The sequence below is a fragment of the Columba livia genome, chromosome 2 (assembly GCF_036013475.1).
Source record: "Columba livia isolate bColLiv1 breed racing homer chromosome 2, bColLiv1.pat.W.v2, whole genome shotgun sequence".
NCBI lineage: Eukaryota > Metazoa > Chordata > Aves > Columbiformes > Columbidae > Columba > Columba livia.
This window is the reverse complement of record NC_088603.1, coordinates 47,129,427-47,147,668: the sequence shown is the minus strand read 5'-3', so window position 1 is coordinate 47,147,668 and position 18,242 is coordinate 47,129,427. Positions and strand designations below refer to the sequence as shown.

Here is an 18,242-nt window from a genome sequence, read left to right as displayed (position 1 = left end):
TATGATAATGAGAGAAAAGCAACATTCTGCAGTCCAAGAAGGGTCTGTATATTGTATATTATATAGGGTTTGGTCCTGCATGCTAGTGAAGAACAATAAAAAGAACCCCAGATAACCAGTCCCTCAGCTGGGAGAATGGCTCCTGCAAACTGAACAAGGCATCACAATGTCTGTACTCAAGAGGTTAACATCAAGGGCAGATTGCACTAGTATTTCCTTATGTAGTTCTTCCTGTCACTAATTCAGAATATCTTAAGAATATGTTGAACTCTCAAATTACTTACATCTCAGTTGTCAAGTTTTACTTCTCCAAGGCTCTGTGAAATGCCCCAAAGCTGTGAGGAAGTATTATAACACCTGAGGCACTGAGGATGCAACTTTCATATGCCATCAATAGAAACTGTGTTTTGCTTTTATGTATCACCTACCTCTTCAAAAACACAGTACCCCTTCAGTACACCTGCATGGGTATGGGGATGTAGGGGAAGAGGAGGACAGCCTTTGCAGCCTTCCTTTTGTGACATGATGGGGAGCACATACAGCTTCCACGGGCATGAGTGAGGTACAGTGCCAAAGTAAATCTGTTCCTTTTTCTGTGTGGGTCATCAGCAGGACCAGTCCTTAGATCTAAAGCATAGGTCTCTTCCTCTTCAGCAGAGGATGTAGATAACATCATCAGGCTTATCTACTAAAACAACACCTCAGCTCCAAAGAACAGCAAATAAAAATAATTGGCTTAATATTTTTTTTCAAAAATAAAGGATGGTTTCTTATCACCAAAACCCCCAAAGGTTACCTGAAGCATTTGATTGGACTATAACTCAGTTTTATCAATGTACAGGTTAGCTGTCTAGTCTGAACTCGTCATCTAGGCTCTTTCTATTGCTTGAGGGGCTCCCCTCCATATGGTCATTCATTCTAGGCTAATGCTGAGTAGCTCAAGACAAAGGCAGTTACCCTCTGCAAATACCCACCTCTATCCTTTGACTATAGAGGGAACCCTTAGATTAGCTAGCCAACTACCAGCTGAGGGTGGGAGAGACAATTCCTACAGCCTACAACATTCACGTTGAAGGAGACTGGAATGAATTACCTACTACCAGACCTTGCAAAGTCCTCCTGTTTGTTCCTTCTGATGCTCAGCTGAAGTTGCCACATGCAGATCCCCGTGAGCTTGAGGACAGTCAGCAAAATGTCTGCTGAGGGTTACTGTGGATGAGGATGCTCAAGAGGAGTCCACTGCACGGGACTCAGTAATAACATTTATTGAACTATTTTTTTTCAATAGGAAACATCTACTTCATCATATTTCAGCATAAAAAGGCAGGCTGTAGCACGCCACAGGAATGGGAAAGCAACTTCATCAGTATGCACCTTCCCTCCCCGCACTGTCATGCTTTGCCTGAAATTCTTAAAGATGCTCTGACATAGGGACTGAAGTCAGCATTTCTCCTTCTACACAGGAGACTAGAATAGGAGATGAACTGCAAGGCCATCACTTAATTTTGCCAGGGTCTCAGTGGTATACAGCTGAGGCCCAGTCATTTCTATTTAAGTAATTTGCTTGGTAATTTTACCAAAATTTTTACTAACAGTTAACTGTCTCCAGCTCTCCCTTTCCCTCCACAGGAACAGAAAAGAGACTTCTTCAAGAAATGAAGAAAATTATGTCAGTGCTCTGAGAACACCTTCACATTTTGACTTCAATATCCACATAATATTCTAAATAGTATTTCTGACAATATTATTGTCAGAAAAAGCTAGTTCTCTCTTATATTCAGCAGCTGATGGAGTAATAGAAGCACATAATTGATTGGTTCCCTTGCTTCCATTCTGTCAGTGTTGTGACAGCTTGTAGAAAGCCCCAGCTGAAGTAAGACAGTTTCATTGCAGACATTTTTCATTCTTTTTTGATTCTTTACTTCGGTAAAACCACGCGGTACTTCCCTGTTTACAGAATTTCAACTGATTAGCATGGTGAAGTTTATATTCTCTTTTCTCACCTTCTTGCTCTTTCTAATTTTACAGATGGAGAACCTAAGCAGCTCTCTAATTTTATAAGACAAGCAATCTCCACATGGCAATGTCTCTGGCTTTGGAAGGTTTTTCTCCCACTGTTTCTTCTGCTTCCATCTCCTAGGCAGGTCTTTGGATTAGTTAAAGTTTATGAAGCTCACTAAACCCTTACAGGGAGGATTATAAGACTGAAGTTGTAGAAAGTAAGTCTGAGAGAGCTCTCCAGAGATCATCCAGTCCTTTTCCATCATTTCTCATAGGCCATGCTTTCTAGAATGATGAACATTTCATTCATTTCCCCTGGACTTCTTCAGAGTCCCAACATCTCTGAAAAAAGCAATTTTCAGGTGGCTCTGTCCTTTCTGACAGGCCCTGTCCTCTATGATATAGTAATAATTTAGCTACAATTGAAAATGTAGTCCTAGGTGCCTGAAACTAGGTGTCCAATATGAGATATTTATTATCTTTTGAATCTTTCTTTTTTTCATGTCCTTTAATCTCAATTATACTTTCTGAAATAGCTTCCAATTATCTGCATTTCCATTTTAGAAAGAAACCATTCCTGATTTTCAAAGGTCAGAGCAATTGGAGCGCAAGGCAGCCTGAAAGCACTGTCCACTTGTCTTCAATCTAAGCAGAGAGGCTGGAGGCACAAAGAACTAAAATTCTTTCAAAACAATGTGTGCAAAACTGTGCTTCCTTTCTGAAAATATGAGTTGTGAGTCATGAGTCACACATTCCCCATAATAAGGATCCATCAAACCCGTTACACCAAACTCAAGACCCCTGCTTATCTCACAGATTACGAAATTAGCACGTAAGTCTTCCAAGAACAACTTCTGTGATCTTTTCTAGAACTGGCCCATGTAGGAGAGAAATTGAAAACAAGAATTTATTCATTCCTGAGAGACTTCAAATCAATTTATGGATTCTTGCAGGTTTGCATACATTTTTTTTCTTCCACATTTGTTTAGAAAGTACTGTCTGCATAGACTGCTCCCTATGCAACTAGGTCTTTTTCCTCTCAAGTGTGGGAGGGCTTCAATCCTGAAGTGCTGCATTTGCTAAGTTTCAAAAACTTCTGCCATCACTTACAGGTTGGCTCTCCCAGTTTCAGTGTAACTGCTTTTTGCTTGGGCAAACTGACAGACCAAGCAACAAGAAGTAGCTTGGTGACAACAGAAAGTCCCTGAACATGACAGAAGGAAGTCCCAGTGTCACAAGACAGGGGGAGAAGAGGGCAAGGATTACTTCTGGTATCCCAAGACAATTACACCCACCTATAGCCACCAGGCAATGGACTCCAAAGGAGTTCCACTCCTGAGAGCTGAGATAAGCTCCTTCTCCAGGCCAACACCTCTCTTTCTTACAGGGGAGGGAAAACTAAGTGCCTTAGGCAGGATTTTTGATGCAGTAAGGCCAGTATTTCTTTACCAGACATAGTAGTTTGTGAAAGATTAAACGAAACTGCTGAACTAGCAGCCTGTACCTTGCGCAGGAAGAGATGTCTCAAGTGGTAGAACGCGTAACTTACCAAATTCAGACAGCAACTCAGAGGGAGACAGTATAGAAAGAAAATGTAGGTTGTGCCTCCCTGCTATCCACTGTGTCCCTGTAGGGAAGGCCCTTTCTCCTTGGGCTGGAGGTTTTCAGTGGTTTGCAGTATGTATTTACAGCGAAATCTACGCAGCCCATTGCAGACAAACAGGAAATGTTTGTATTCCTCCAGCCACCACAGAGACCCTCTTCCTAATGCCTTGCTCAGGCGGTCCTTCTGAAACAGCACTATGAGTCCGTTCTATAGTCTCTGGAAGACATGTGGTCAGGTTATACATCACTGATTTTATTGAAACACCACATAGATTTTCTAGGAAATGACAAAATCCAGCTATAATTGTAGCAAAAGACAGTCTTAGAGCTTTTCAGGAATACTGCAGGAAACCACCCGGCAGTCTTAGAGAAAATGGTCAACCACTGCTACCAAAACACTGCAAATTTGAAAAATGTTGCCTTGCTGTAACCTGCTGTAAGATTGTAAAAAGGCTCCTCAGCGAGCAGATAAGTGGCCATATTATTCATCATTCCTGGTCACTTACACAGGCATCAATTATCACTCCAACAGCTGGAGGCTGTTTGAGCTGGAATATCCATGGCACTGGTGAAGTGAATGTTTCAAAAAAACAAATGCATGACACCAGCCTGTACACTCAACTATACTTCCTGCCTTTGAAGTAAAAATATTTTTTAACCACTTTCTGTTATTTTAATATCTTTCTATTTTATTCAATCCTGCGATGTCACCACATAAAAAAGGGAATGAGCTACAGATTCCAGCTTGCCTCACACAGCAGCCTCTTAGAAGTGTAAGATCATTACAAATGACTTTGTAAAAATTACAACAGATGTTCAAGAAGGAGGTCTACACCACACAGGGCAGTGTTGTGTACAGTGCATGAGCTGGTCACATAACTGGCAAGAGCTGACCTAAGGCAAGTGTGATGCTAACACAAGCTCAAGTGACAATAAACACAAAGAATACTTTGGTGGGGTTGTTTCAACAGTCATTTGGGACAACTGAATTTAATTTTAAAAGTACGCATTCTGTATGTCAGTTATTTCACACCACTTTGTGTTGAGCTGTAGAAGTGTCTAGAGCAGCTAGAAATACTAACTGTCCTGAGAACAGGTTTTTATTGAATTTAACCACCCAATCTTGACCCTTTAGATAGATGCAGTAGTTCAGATGCTGACTGCTCCAGTCCCAGCTGGAGGAGAACAAGTAGACGCCCATAAAGTCTTAATCCCTCAGTTCTGAACAGAACTGTTCTGGAAACATTTTCAGAAAACCAGAACCAACATTTTGCAAGAGATCACACAGGAAGTGCTGTTTCCTATTTTCAGATATAGGGTTTAACTATGTATCTCTACACAAAGAAGAAGAAGACACAGTCAGACTAAACAAGCTTGATAAATCAGTGAGTAGATATTTTTTTCCTTTTTTTTTTTACATGTAATCGTGTATATATAGATATAGATTCACTCAGTGGGGAAGTATATGTGCCTAAAGACAGTGGCAGTAGAATTACCATTCAAGCAGAGACACTACCTTTAAGAACAATTGGGTTTTGTAACTAGCTTACAACTCAGGATTAGTCTAAATGTGAGAGTAGAGTATTGAACTGGACAAATGGTGTATAAAATGATAATGTTTTTTGTACTGGAAACTTACCGGGTCTTTGTTTCAAATCTGTTTCAGGAGGTCAGTAGCTTGAAAATCTATTCTGCTAAGGGTATAATTGATCAGACATGAAATCCTTCATGCTTAATCTAACTTCTCCAAATCTAAGTCACAACTTGCTCTATCACATGCAGATGGGAAATGTTCTATCACGTGTTTTTTTATTATTATTCAAACATTTAATCTGTTAAAGGTGTTGTTTAATTGTCATGTTATGAAGGGATATGTTATGAAGGGATAGGCTCCTCTTTTTCAAGTGTAATTCATCAGTACTACACACAAGGAGAGGCGAGCTCCTCTGCTTGGATAAATGAGACTTTACACTTGGGTATTAGCAAAAAAGCTACAATAGCCTAATAATTTTAGATTTTTTTTGGTAGTATATCAAATGTACAGCTGTCGCAACATTTGCTTTCAGGGGAGAATTGCACCGTCATTTGCCAGGAACAGTTGACAGTGTCAGAGAAGCAGGCTTGAACTTCTCTGTATGGAGACCCTTATAGTGCCAACATGGCATGGACACAATCCTATGACAAATGTTGGAAATCTACACTCCAGACTATTATCCATGTTTTTTATTCTCGAACTCATCTCCAGAATGGTTCTGACTGCAACTGTTGTTTGAATTACTCTGAATTCAGTGTTTTATCTGAAGCAGTTTAAGCAGAGACACAAAACAAACAAACAAACAAAAATTAACAGAGATACTAGCACGGGACTGTCTCAAGTTTCATTTTCTAAGAATGCGATTTTCAGTGCTTATGCTACACTTTTACTGTACATTTATTTAGGTAAGAACACCTCATACCACTTCTGTCTTGCAACCACAGAGACTGACTCTATTTAGCTGCCAAAAATCTCAGAGTTTTTGCAAGACCATCTTTCTGGCTTTGGTGGGGAATGGAAACAATTGGATCCTGAGGGTTCACAGAGAATTAAGACTCTTTTTTCCAGGCCAAAACATATTTTTCCTTGAAAGTTCTGCAGGGATGAAAAAGCTCATCAGTTAGGAGGCAAGCAAGTCTGAAGAGATGTTTCTAATGCTCAGCTGTTATAAAAGAGGAAGAGGTTTTCAAAGCAAGGTTTAATTTGGGAAGGGACTGTCTTTCCCCAGTCATATCCTGGAAAGAAATCTTGTGGGCACCATCACATGAAAATATCTGTTTGAGGGAAACTATCAGCTCAGAGTCTTACATGCAGCATTTAGATTACACTTCTATCTTTTGCTTCAGCTTTCTTGGTAGCTCAAGAAAAGTACATACTTTTATGCTTGCTCCCCAAGATGTCTTTGGTGTCTGCGCGCAGCCTTCTGTGTAATTTTGCCTGTCCATAGACTCCTCCTGGAAAGTCAAAGGCACAGTCAAAGACATAGAACTTTTAGCAGGAAAACATTAGGCGCTTTTCTTGCAACACTTGCTGTCAGGATATGGGGTATTATTTTTCTTCATTTAAGTTTCATTTTTACTCTATGTTACCTTGTACTTCTCTCTCTTCATAAAGTGCCCTAGATGCTCTTACACATACTTTTAAGCTGACTACAAGTCATTATGCAATTTCTTTTTCTTTATGACAAACACTGCCACTTGTGAAAAGGAGAAGAGTGAAGGCGGGAGGAGTAGCGCTGTGATACTCGTCCATACATTTCAAAACAGAAACCTTGTCTTTAAAAAAGGAAAGGGAACTTTGGGCTTCATTCAGTTTTGAGATAAGAGCCCCCATTAATGCAGGGATGCTCTTCTAAGTTGTAGTAACCAAATGTTCTGATTTCCATGAGGAAAATTTGGCCAAATCCCCTTCAGGGCACAGCAGACTCATTGAGCTGTGACAACTGCCATCCCTGAATATGTGAGTGTAGCAACTCAGGAGGCTCTTTGCTTGTATTACTCTAACATGGAAATGTCTGATAGTCACACCAGCATCCAGACACTTCTATAGCTGAAGCTGGCACACTATAGGTAACAACTAATACTCAAGAGCTAGCAAGGCTTCTCTCAAAGCTGCTGAAATACAGAAATCTAAAAAGACATGATTCAGAGCTACATCCTCATTACAAGAACCTCTGATGTTGCAGTAAGCGCAGCTTTGTTAAAACTTAAAGAAATGAAATTACATTTATTTTGGCTCACAACATTGCAATTTTTCAGAAAATGAAATTTTCTCATGTCCAAGTTGTGACCCCATTTTCTCTGCTATAACTCATTCCCAGGGTGCAGGTATTTGGTTTGGGGCTTGGTCACACTTCACTGTACCCAACCTCTTGGAGATTCAGAACACAACCAGTCCTCTGAGGGGAAATGAAGGTAGCCTCTTATTGAACTGCACACATATTTAGACACTTCTGCAGGATAAGCGCACAGGGTAAATTAGAAGAGAAGGAGGGCACCAAAGAGAAAATTCTCCTTCTCTTTTATTTCTTCCCTAGGTTTGACACAATTGCCTGCTTTTGCAGAAATTGTCCAGAATTTCTGTTGGTAACTAAAACTACCCTGTGCATGTAGAAACTGCAGGTATGTGGGCAAGACAGTGGGCACTGATGGCTGCATGCAGTCCATAAAGCAAACGAGAAAGCTGTCGTTTGTCCGTCTCAACCACGACAGAAAGCCCCATTAATTATAATCATTAAAATGTCCTGAATATTCATGTGTAATTTTGGAAGGAAAATAAGAGGGAAATAAGACAAATAATCAGAAGATCCCAAATGAGAATCTCTCAGAAAAGCCCATTTGTCCTTACAGCACAAGAGCAGAGAGAAATCTGGAGATTGCTTTCCTAACACACCCATTTCTGAAGGCTCATGCCTAGCTCATTTTAGAGCAAAAACCAGACGTCTTGTCAAGGGCTACAGCTTCTACACAAGATGTTTCTTTCTGCATGAAAATGAAAATTGGAAAAATGGTTAAAGATAAATTAAAAAAAAAAAAAAAAAGGCAAACAGTAGTTTCCAATATAATTTGTTAGCCAGGTCAATTTTCTAGAGCTCTTTGTGATTAATATTGCTTCTGTGGAAAATGATAAGAAAGAAAGCATTTCAGGAAAAAAAACAAAAAACTGTTACTATTTTGTGCTTATTGTGAAGAGGAATATCTGACTTTTGTCCCATTCAAATTCTTAGAGATTTCCCATCAGACCATAGACAGTAAACAAAATAACCACAGTATATGCTGTTTTTCTAGGCAGCATCCATATGAATTGCACAGGGCTGGAGCTCAGTTTTGGTAGTGGGAAAGTGTACTGGGCCTGGCTGGGATGGACTTAATTTTCTTCACAGCAACCTCTGTGGTGCTGACTTTTATATTTGTGACCACAGTTGTGACAGGTGACCCAAACTGACAAAAAGGATATTCTGTGCCATATAATGTTATGCTCAGCAACAAAACCCAGGGGACAAGCTTTTTCCAAAGTAGGCGTTGCTCAGAGACCAGCTGGCCATCTGTCTGCTTGGTGGGAGGTGGCAAGCATTTGTCCTTGTATCATCTCTTGGTTTTTTCTGTGTCCTTGGTTTATTCAAGTGTCTTTTCTCAACCTACAAGTTTATCTTGCTTTTGCCCTTCTGATTCTCCCCCGTATCTCACTGTGGGAGGAGTGAGTGAGTAAGTGACTAGATGGGGCCTCGGCTGCTTTCTGGGGTCAAGTCATCACAGGAGATAAGACTTGGGCAGTAAAGGAGACCAATCTGTAGTGAATCGGTTACCTTTAGTTCTGTTACTCCCACAATTATTTTCTGTTGTATTTGAATCTCAAAATAAGTTCTGAACTAGATTTAAAAATGTTACTTTATTTGTGTATATATGTATATATATCCCTTTCTTTGTATATATATATAAAATTACATTCCTTTCTTTGTATATATACAAAGATTCAACAAGGCTAAGTGCACCAGGGGAGGTTTAGAATGAATATTAGGAAAAAATTATTCACCAAAAGGGTTGTCAAGCACTGGAACAGGCTGTCCAGGGAAGTGGTGGAGTCACCATCCCTAAAGGAGTCTCAAAGACCTGTACATGTGGCACTCAGGGACATAGTTTAGTGGTGGATTTGGCAGTGTCAGAATTATGGTTGGATGCAATGATCTTGAGGGTGTTGTTCCAACCTAAATGATTCTATGATTCTAGGTTCTACAATTCAATAAATAAATATATATGAGTATATACGTGTGTATATATATGAAGGTATACTTGTGCATATACACACACAGAAAATTGGTTTGACACTGTGCTCTTAATAAAATTTGTTCATTAAGATTATTTGTATTACATATGCATCCACTGTGATAAAGATCCAGATTAAAACAAGGTCCTCCAGATCCTGAATGGTCTACAATTAGTTATTATGAAATAATCCATATATCAAACAGCTGAGTAAGCTGACAAAACCTTAAGACACTTCAGAAATTTCACATGATACAGGCCAGAATGGCCCACCAAGTAATCAAATTAAGTTTTGACTGAAAGGCAGACCTGAAGTTTCTCCAGTTACATTTTAGTACAAGTTACATCTTGCAGAACTCAAGTGCAGACAGAATGAAGTGGTGGTTTTGAGAATGTGGTCTCTGCAAAAGAAGTTTGCAATCACACAGGGTGCATCTCACCAATGAAAAAAGTGCACGATGGGGCTGTAAGCAGGAAAGGAACAAACATTGGTGTGTTATGTAAGTGGTCAGAGATCAGAGAGCAAGTTGTGGCAGACACACTACCTGAAGTTATCTGTGTTGGGAGCAGCCTATTGCCTTTGTCAAGAGAACATCAAATTACCAGGAAAATGCAGATATCCAAACTATAATGCTGCTATGAACAGTCACCAATCTGTCACGAACTGCCTGACAAAAGCAGCAACAATGACACCCAAAGAAAGAGCAGCCCTTTTACTAGACAGCAAATAGCTTCATTTGAGTGGCCACCAAACGCATCCATTTCCCTTCCTCACTAAGTGACCACGAAGGACACTTGGTCCTCTGACACCTGTCTTCACAGAACCGTCTTGCCAGCTTCTCTCTGGAAACACAGGAATTCTTCCCTTTTCTCCAGGGGTCTGTGAGAACACAGATCTCCTCTACTTTTCAGAGAACAAATGACACAACGCTGTGCTTCTGCGTCTGGCTCACTGTCCTACCAGGGACTTGGGAAAGGGGGACGGTGGGGTGACAGGAGGGGCTGACATCAAACTCCAAAGCCTTTACTTGCTCCCAGTATAACAGAACTTTCCTCAGAGCTTTCAAAGTTCAGCTGCATCACTTACCTCCCAGGCTCTGACTCCTTCTTGCAGCGGAAGCCTCCAGCAGTCCCCAAACCAAAACTGGAGGGACAGAGAGTTTGGGCAACTCTTGCACTTTGTTAATTTACTCTGGCAGCTCACCGGAAACACTAACAAAGGATGAAGGATGATATCGAACAACCACTACACACGAAAAACGTTAGCACATACACATAGCAATGGCCATATGTGTCTTTTGCCTTTGTAGACCTCCAAGACACTTAGCTAATCTAACATTTAGAGCTCATGATTCATGGCTGTTAAACAGCTCCTGTAACAAGGAATCAAAATGTCCTGCATCTCCAAGCACTCAGAATGTCTTTTAATTGACAAGAAGAAGCCATGACAGATACACATTTGCCAAGGGTTTGTCTATCTCTTTCTCCTACAGGACTGCAAATCAGAGCTACCCAAGTCCAGCACGTTTCTACAGCCGTTGCCTGACACCAACTCCAAAAAGGACACCGTGTTTGCCATTTTAACCCAGGCCAACACCACTGAATTGCAGGTCTGCAACACCCAGGACAGCAGATCTACCAGGTGGGTATGTTTAGTGCTGGGCACAGGACATTTCTACACCTCCAGAGACCTGATTCCCACAGGCATTAAAGTTCCCAGGAACTCATGAACAACCTAAACAAACATCAGTCAGTTGTGTTTTATTCAAGTCACAGCATCTTTGCAGGCACTGGTTTACATCTTGCCAATGCCTGGTCCTCCTCAGGTCAGGACTACAGTACAGGTTGGCATAATGAAAAACACAGCTACGCTCTGTGCACCAGCCACTGTGCTTTCCTGGTGCTGTCTTGTTGGCTCACTCTCCACTTTGGAAAACCACTGCTGAGCAAAACAGCCCTGACCTACCCACTGCTCAGATTAAATTAATAATTCCTTGGATTCTGTTTGGGTCAGGCAGCTGACAGGCTCTACTGAGGAGGAAAAATGCACCAGACAGCATACACGTAGGAAATGACAAGCAGCACGCTTCCAACATTCAGCAATGTGACTTCACGTATGGATGATAGGTTTCCTGGGAACTCTGCAATTTCGTTCTCTTCCACATCTTGACACAGTAATGCTTATGTGATCAATAGCCAAAAGCATGCTAGCTGAGGACATAACCTTGTTTTATTCCCCTCACTGCCAATCTTGGAGTTTCCTCTAGTTTAACATCCCGTTCTTCCTTTCCAGAACAACACACCATGGAAAACCATACCATAGACTTATCTGACTGGCCACTGACAACAGAATTCGACTACGGTGATTCAATGCCATGCATGGGAACCGAGGAGAAGCACTTTGCAGCAAATCTTCTGCCACCGCTGTATTCTTTGGTGGTGATATTTGGCCTCACAGGCAACATGCTTGTTGTCCTTATCCTGGTGAAATACAAGAGGTTGAAGAGTATGACTGACATCTACCTGCTCAATTTGGCAATTTCTGATTTGCTGTTTATATTTTCTCTCCCTTTTTGGGCTTACTATGCTGCTCACGACTGGATTTTTGGAGATGCGCTGTGTAGAATTCTCTCAGGCGTCTACCTCCTTGGCTTCTACAGTGGGATCTTCTTCATCATCCTCTTGACCCTTGACAGGTATCTGGCCATAGTGCATGCGGTGTTTGCTTTAAAAGCTAGGACAGTTACCTACGGCATCCTCACCAGTGTCGTCACTTGGGCTGTTGCTATTTGCGCTTCTGTTCCTGGAGTAGTATTTCATAAATCTCAAAAGGAAAATTTACGTTATACTTGCAGTGCTCATTATCCAAGTGATTCCTCAATAAATTGGAAGTACTCCTATACTTTAAAGATGAACATTCTGGGACTCATTGTTCCAATGCTCATTATGATTTTCAGTTACTCACAAATTCTAAAAACATTACTGAGATGTAAGAATGAGAAAAAACAGAAGGCAGTCAGACTTATTTTTGTGATAATGATTTTTTACTTCATCTTTTGGACACCGTTCCATATTTCTTCTTTTTTGCATACATTTCAAAGTTCACTTTTTGTCCCAACTTGTGAAATCAAAGGTCAACTGGCAAAAGCAATCCAAGTGACGGAGACAATATCAATGATTCACTGTTGTATCAATCCTGTGATCTATGCATTTGTTGGAGAAAAATTCAGGAAGTATCTTCATAGCTTTTTCCAAAAGCATGTTGCAGCCCACCTCTGCAAAAGATGTCCAGCTCTTTATCATGAAAAATTAGAAAGAGTTAATTCCACATTCACACCATCCACTGCAGAGAATGACATCTCTACTGGACTGTAAAAATACATCAAAATATTAGTTAGTAAATGTTGTATCATTTGCTTTGCCTTAAGGACTGTCTGACATTATTTAAGATCTTTATGTCAACCTCTACTGAAAACTGTATGACCCTCAATTCTTGTGGTTAACAGTTCCTTGGGGTTACAGCATTTTCCATTCTTAGACTAAGAGAATCAGTGAGTTCTCCAGGCAACGTTAACACCATAGCTAGGTCACATCAAGATCTGAATGCGGCCCAGAATAGTATGACTCTGTTTCTTGATCCAAATTCTATCCAGTGAACAAATGCTAGTAAGATTTACCTGGGGGAATACACTACTGAAGGGACTAAGGAGTAATATGTAACCTCACAAGAGCCATTTACTCTTATGTGAACATTGTAAAACAAAAACTGGGAGGAATCTTTGAGGATTGATTTATCTATTCAACATCAGTGGAACATCTTTTGCAAGTTACTGTATTCTTTCTGCAACATGGTCAGGCATTTGACTGGGGAAGGTTTTTAGTTTTCTTCATCTTTCCCCTTTACCCCTTATTTTCCCCATATGAATAAAAGATGTTTCCAAAAAAAGAATTTAAGGATAAACATGAGACATGTCAAGGTAATAACTCTCCTCATGTCAAGGTAATAACTCTCCTCTGATGGGAGAGCTGACTGACCTTTGTCACACTGGGGCCATTTAACCTGAGGTATCAGATGCCTTAATCTAGGTGGTGCAAATATTCTTCTCACTCTAGCCTTATAACATCAAGGCACTGCTTCTATTTGTTTTTAGCTTTTATCCTATCATCTATCATAATCTGGCCACAGATAAGCTGAAGAAAGGCCCCAAAACGATCCTAAGAGTAAACTTTTTTGCTTGGAAATATTTTTCCTTTTCTATTTTATTTTTTTTTTTTTTTTACTGCACTAAGGCAAAAGCACCTTTGTAATATTAAAGTGCAAATTAGTTTAATGTGATACAAATCTTGCTGTAACTGTGGTATTTCTACTGCTGTGTTTTATTTTAAATTCTCGTCTTTTTGGAAATACATTTCTTAGTGTTTCCAGTGAAATATAGTGAAATTATTAAAATCTGTGTCTGAAAAACAATGTATAGCCTGTAGCCTGTGTTCTCTGTAAGGGCATCAGCTCAGCTCTCAGAATGTAGGTGGCAAAAACATGCAGCCATGGCCCTAAATGCTCACAATACCACACGCCAGAGAAAGAAGCCAAACTGACCAAGCAGAGAACTGTCTTCCCAGTCCAGAAGCCACTGTAGCTGGCCCAGCTTTTATTCACCAGGAAGCCTGAGAAGAGCATACGATAATAACTTTGGGAAAAGTCTGGGACCCCAGATTTTAAATGGGTGAAATCTGACAGGTAGAAGAAACAGGGCTGTGTATGTTATAAATAGAGGCTGAGGAATAAAAAAGGAGGTCAATAAAATATGGCACTATATTAATATTGGGATTCTCCACAGACTTTCTGCAGTTAATTTCAGATCTACTTGCACTGTATAGAGTGACCCCAGCGAAGCCATGTGCCTGATTACATACGTTTCACATGTAAGGAACTTTAAGCATTCAAAGTTCAACATGGAAATATGCTTCTGCTTCACCATGTCATTCTCTCTGTTCCACTGTCCCAGTTCCTTTTTCAGCCTACAATCCACATCTCTTCCTCTTCTCTGCACACTTTTCTCATTTCTCCACCATGGCATAAGCTAAATTCTATACCCATTGCCTAAGGATTAGCTTATTGGTATGTTACGTGCCCAGGCAGGGTAATCCTTTGTTCTTCATTGTAGTTTTGCATTGAGACAAGCAAGGCTCTACATGGTTTTGTGGCAGATTTTGAGTTTAACGAGTCAGATGTGGCTCCAGCATGGTGTAGCTACAGGCCAGGTAGCTCCAAATTAGGCTAGCAGGACTTTAAGCAGTTCGGTCACAGTGGGATGGAGCTGCCCATGGGGAAGGTTCAACAAGATACCTGGTCCCTAAGAAAGAGAAAACAAGTCACCTCAGCAGAGAGGTAAGGGAATGAATGAAAGGCATGTTAAGAAAACAACAAGGTACACCAAGATTGTAACTACAGCAGAGAAGAAGCTAACACAAGAAAGAACCACTGCAGTGCTTGGGAGGCATCTGAGCCACTCTGTTGAGATACTGAGGAAACAAAAGCAAGCATTTGAGAGTGTACAAGCAGCACCAGAACTCCAAAAAGATTCAAACAGGACCTCTGTGAACACTATAAGTAAGTTGTTGCTTTACAATAAATGTGGAACAGCTAAGTGGAAATTATTACAAGTTCAAAACTTTTGCTACTGAACTTCTGAAGAGATAGTACATTGACTGGATTTTCAGTGTGCTCATGAAAAGAATGCCCAAGTGCCGTGGAAAAATATGGGGCACAGCCCCATAACCAAACAGTTTAGTTTATGCACAGGACAGGACGGAGCCCAACCTTCCTATTAGGAGATGCTACTGCCAGGTGTTCAGAAGCATGTGGGGAGGAATGCCCCAGAGAACGAAAGATAACCATGCCAGCTGTCAGGCAGACTTCCTAAGGGGCAAAAGGGAGTGTAGCAAAAGTGCATACATGGTATTAGTGAGTGCTGAGCAGCACTCACAACCAGCCACCAGGTTTATAATCACTGTCATTGGTTTGTCTGTGGTAAGTACATGTCGCAGGGGAGTAATATAGGATTCTACTCATTGCAGAACAATGTTTAGATTTCTCAAAGAAAAGTGTGACTTGGAAGAGTTAGGTGGCAGGTTCACTGTATTATTTAATGCATAGAGGAAATACACCAAGCTGAATGCTGCTTCTATTCTCTCCACAGGCCTAATAACCTGCTTGAGAAGAAAACTTTTCAGGCTCTTCTCTCCCCGATAACCATTCGCTCCAGAGTCTGTATTTTAGAACTCTGGAGGAAAGCTTTCATGAGGCGTGGTAAATCATTTGCAGAGCAAACTTTCAGGAAACAAAATTCACAGAAAAAAAATCAATGGAGTAAAATAGTAGGAGGGCTGGCTCAAGCTGGGTACCTTGATCCAACCTGAGCATAGAAAAACATAGATTTCTAGATATGGGCCATTCATACCATGACTCAGTCCAATAGCAATATTTCAGCCTGGGGTCTTCTTGCTTCTCACTGGAGCTTTTTCACTCATCTCAGATGGGCCTTTGTTATGTTCAGCTGTAGATGTTGTTTGTAGTCCATAGCCTCAAAGGTGCTGTTTTGTCTGAATAAATCCTTTTCTTCTCAGCAGTTGCAAAACAGGCCCCATTTTGCAGATATCTGTAGTGTCTTCATGTTAGCCTTGAAGTGATTGTTTTCTCCCCAGTTGATTCCATTCTTCCCAGCAAAGCGTGAACTAGACCTTATTTTGCAGGTGTTCAGTTCACCATAGTCCATAGTTGCTTTTGGTAAATATGAGCAGAGCTTTACATCTTAAGATTTCAGCAAATCCAGCTTACTAAGTAACATGAAGTAGAGAGTATATTACAAATCACACAGCTTTATACTTCTAGATGATTCATTATACTTAGTATGCATTTACTTAAGCTAAATGACTGATACGAAACTTAAATTGGGCTCATCCGCTGACCTGTGAGTAGTAAAACCATCACAATACAGACAGCTTATTTAGCACAGAGACCTCAAAGTAGTCTCACCCAGGCTGTCATATTTATAGAATAATGTGGTTGACTCATAGTCAAATTGCAGACAGTGGGAAAGGTCTGCATGAGACTCCCTGAGCCCACAATTTTTTGCTGTTCAGTGTGCCACTTGGCTTCCTTGTGGGTTTGCTAAAAGGAGTTCTTGGCCCAGTTGCAGCTTGGGGCTTTACCTCCTCTGGAGCCCATACCAAACTGCTGTTGTTTTGGTTGTAGGTGGGGTCAGGTGCATCCGTCACAGTATAAAATGGACAGACATAGAAAGAGTGAAACTTCTGGTAACCAGTGCATGAGGATGTTCCTGTCATAAGACTTTCTTGCTTGTTAACCCAACTGTGACCTTATGTGTAGATATTTTAAATAAGATAAAGGTAAATGGATTATAAAGGAAGAGGAGTAGATGAAAATGGATTAATAGGGAAAAACTGAGAGAATTACTTTATTAGCTCTAATAGAGGCTAATAAAGTAATAGCCAGAGTAATGGGAAGACCAGAGATAAATGCTATAAGCAGAACATTAAAAGATTTAGGTGAGTAAGAGAGACTGTCAGTTATGAAGCTACAAAATAAATATCACTCCTTCCGGTGAAAATGGGATAAATACAGAGAACGTAAGGACAAATTTACATGGTATCCTGTTCCAGTTAATAAAGAACAAAGCAATGAAGAGTCAGGAGAATGACATGATGCTAACTAGGTTAAACTGCAAAACAAGCAGATGCTACTCATTTTGAAGTTTAATTTTGCTGCTGATTTCAACTGCTGATGCCTACTGGTCTTCTCCTAGTGGCTACTGTGGTTACTGTGGCCCTAGAAGCATTACACCTCAGTACAGTAATAAAAAAATAGTAAGCTAGCAGAGGAAACAAACCAAAACAGTAAATTCTGGTGCATTCAGAGTATTGATAACAATCATGCCAAAACAAAGGATGTTCATCTAGAAATAAAGGGTGAAGGCATTGCTTTGTACCCGTATTCTGATGACACTTGACTGTGCTTCATTCAGAAAATAAAATGGTTGGGAAAAGAAATGTAGTATAAGTTTGTATAACTGACAAGCAGTTTTGTAATTCCTGTGACAGTGAGAGCAATCTTGGTTTGAGTGTTTTAAGTCTGAAATGACTGATCCTGGGAAGGTGGGGCCACAACACTAAATGGAGGAGGGCCGCATTCTCAGAGACACACAGGCCAATGTGCCAAACTGCACCAACCTTCAAGTGACGATCAGCTTTCAGAACTGTCTACAATGCTGTGCCAGTAGGATACCCACCATACGAAAGTAACAACACAGCCTATCCTGAGACCAGACTTCTTGAATGGAATGGAAACCAAGCGGATGGAAGTGAAGGACCACTTGGACATAACTAGTAGGGATGCTATCGTGAGTATGGACGATTACAGACTACATCTAACCTTCGGCATTCAAAAGTACTTTCTGGTTCCTAGGTCCTGGCACCTACTTTGTCATTGTACAGACTCTGTCCATCCTTTCTGTGACATAGTTTTCACTGGGTAAAAGTTTGGTGTTTGACTTTCCTAGCTTGCCTGATCACAGGTCCAGGATTTGCATGTATGCAGAGAAGTATTTCCAATTCACAGCTGGGATAGCTCAAACAGCACCTCTAGACCGACAATTTATGTACTATTAATGTACCTGAAAACAGCGAAGTGTGAGAATTAAAGGCCTATGTGAAAATGAGATAACTGAGAGCTGAAAATGTGTGAAATGCATAGCTACGGCCCAAAAGTAAAATCTATTGTACTATGATAACCCCTTATGTATAAAACAGGGCAGCATACA

The 18,242-nt window shown here is 40.6% G+C and overlaps 1 protein-coding gene across 2 annotated transcripts; it reads left to right on the top strand.

Annotated features, from left to right (window-relative positions):
- The first annotated feature begins 4,787 nt into the window (after positions 1 to 4,787).
- LOC102093527 (C-C chemokine receptor type 5) lies at positions 4,788 to 13,870 on the top strand. Of its 2 annotated transcripts, XM_065051744.1 has the most exons (4): positions 4,788 to 4,991; positions 7,677 to 7,761; positions 10,896 to 11,044; positions 11,696 to 13,870. In XM_065051744.1, the coding sequence occupies exon 4, from the start codon at positions 11,707 to 11,709 to the stop codon at positions 12,775 to 12,777; it is 1,071 nt and encodes a 356-aa protein (XP_064907816.1). In that variant the 5' UTR covers positions 4,788 to 4,991; positions 7,677 to 7,761; positions 10,896 to 11,044; positions 11,696 to 11,706; the 3' UTR covers positions 12,778 to 13,870. The 2 variants fall into 2 exon arrangements, with proteins under 2 accessions (XP_064907816.1, XP_064907815.1); XM_065051743.1 differs by lacking the exon at positions 7,677 to 7,761.
- Positions 13,871 to 18,242: the final 4,372 nt, after the last annotated feature.

Bases quoted from the DNA above. Each gene is read 5' to 3' on its own strand.
- LOC102093527 (XM_065051743.1), top strand. From the start codon at position 11,707: ATGGAAAACCATACCATAGACTTATCTGACTGGCCACTGACAACAGAA.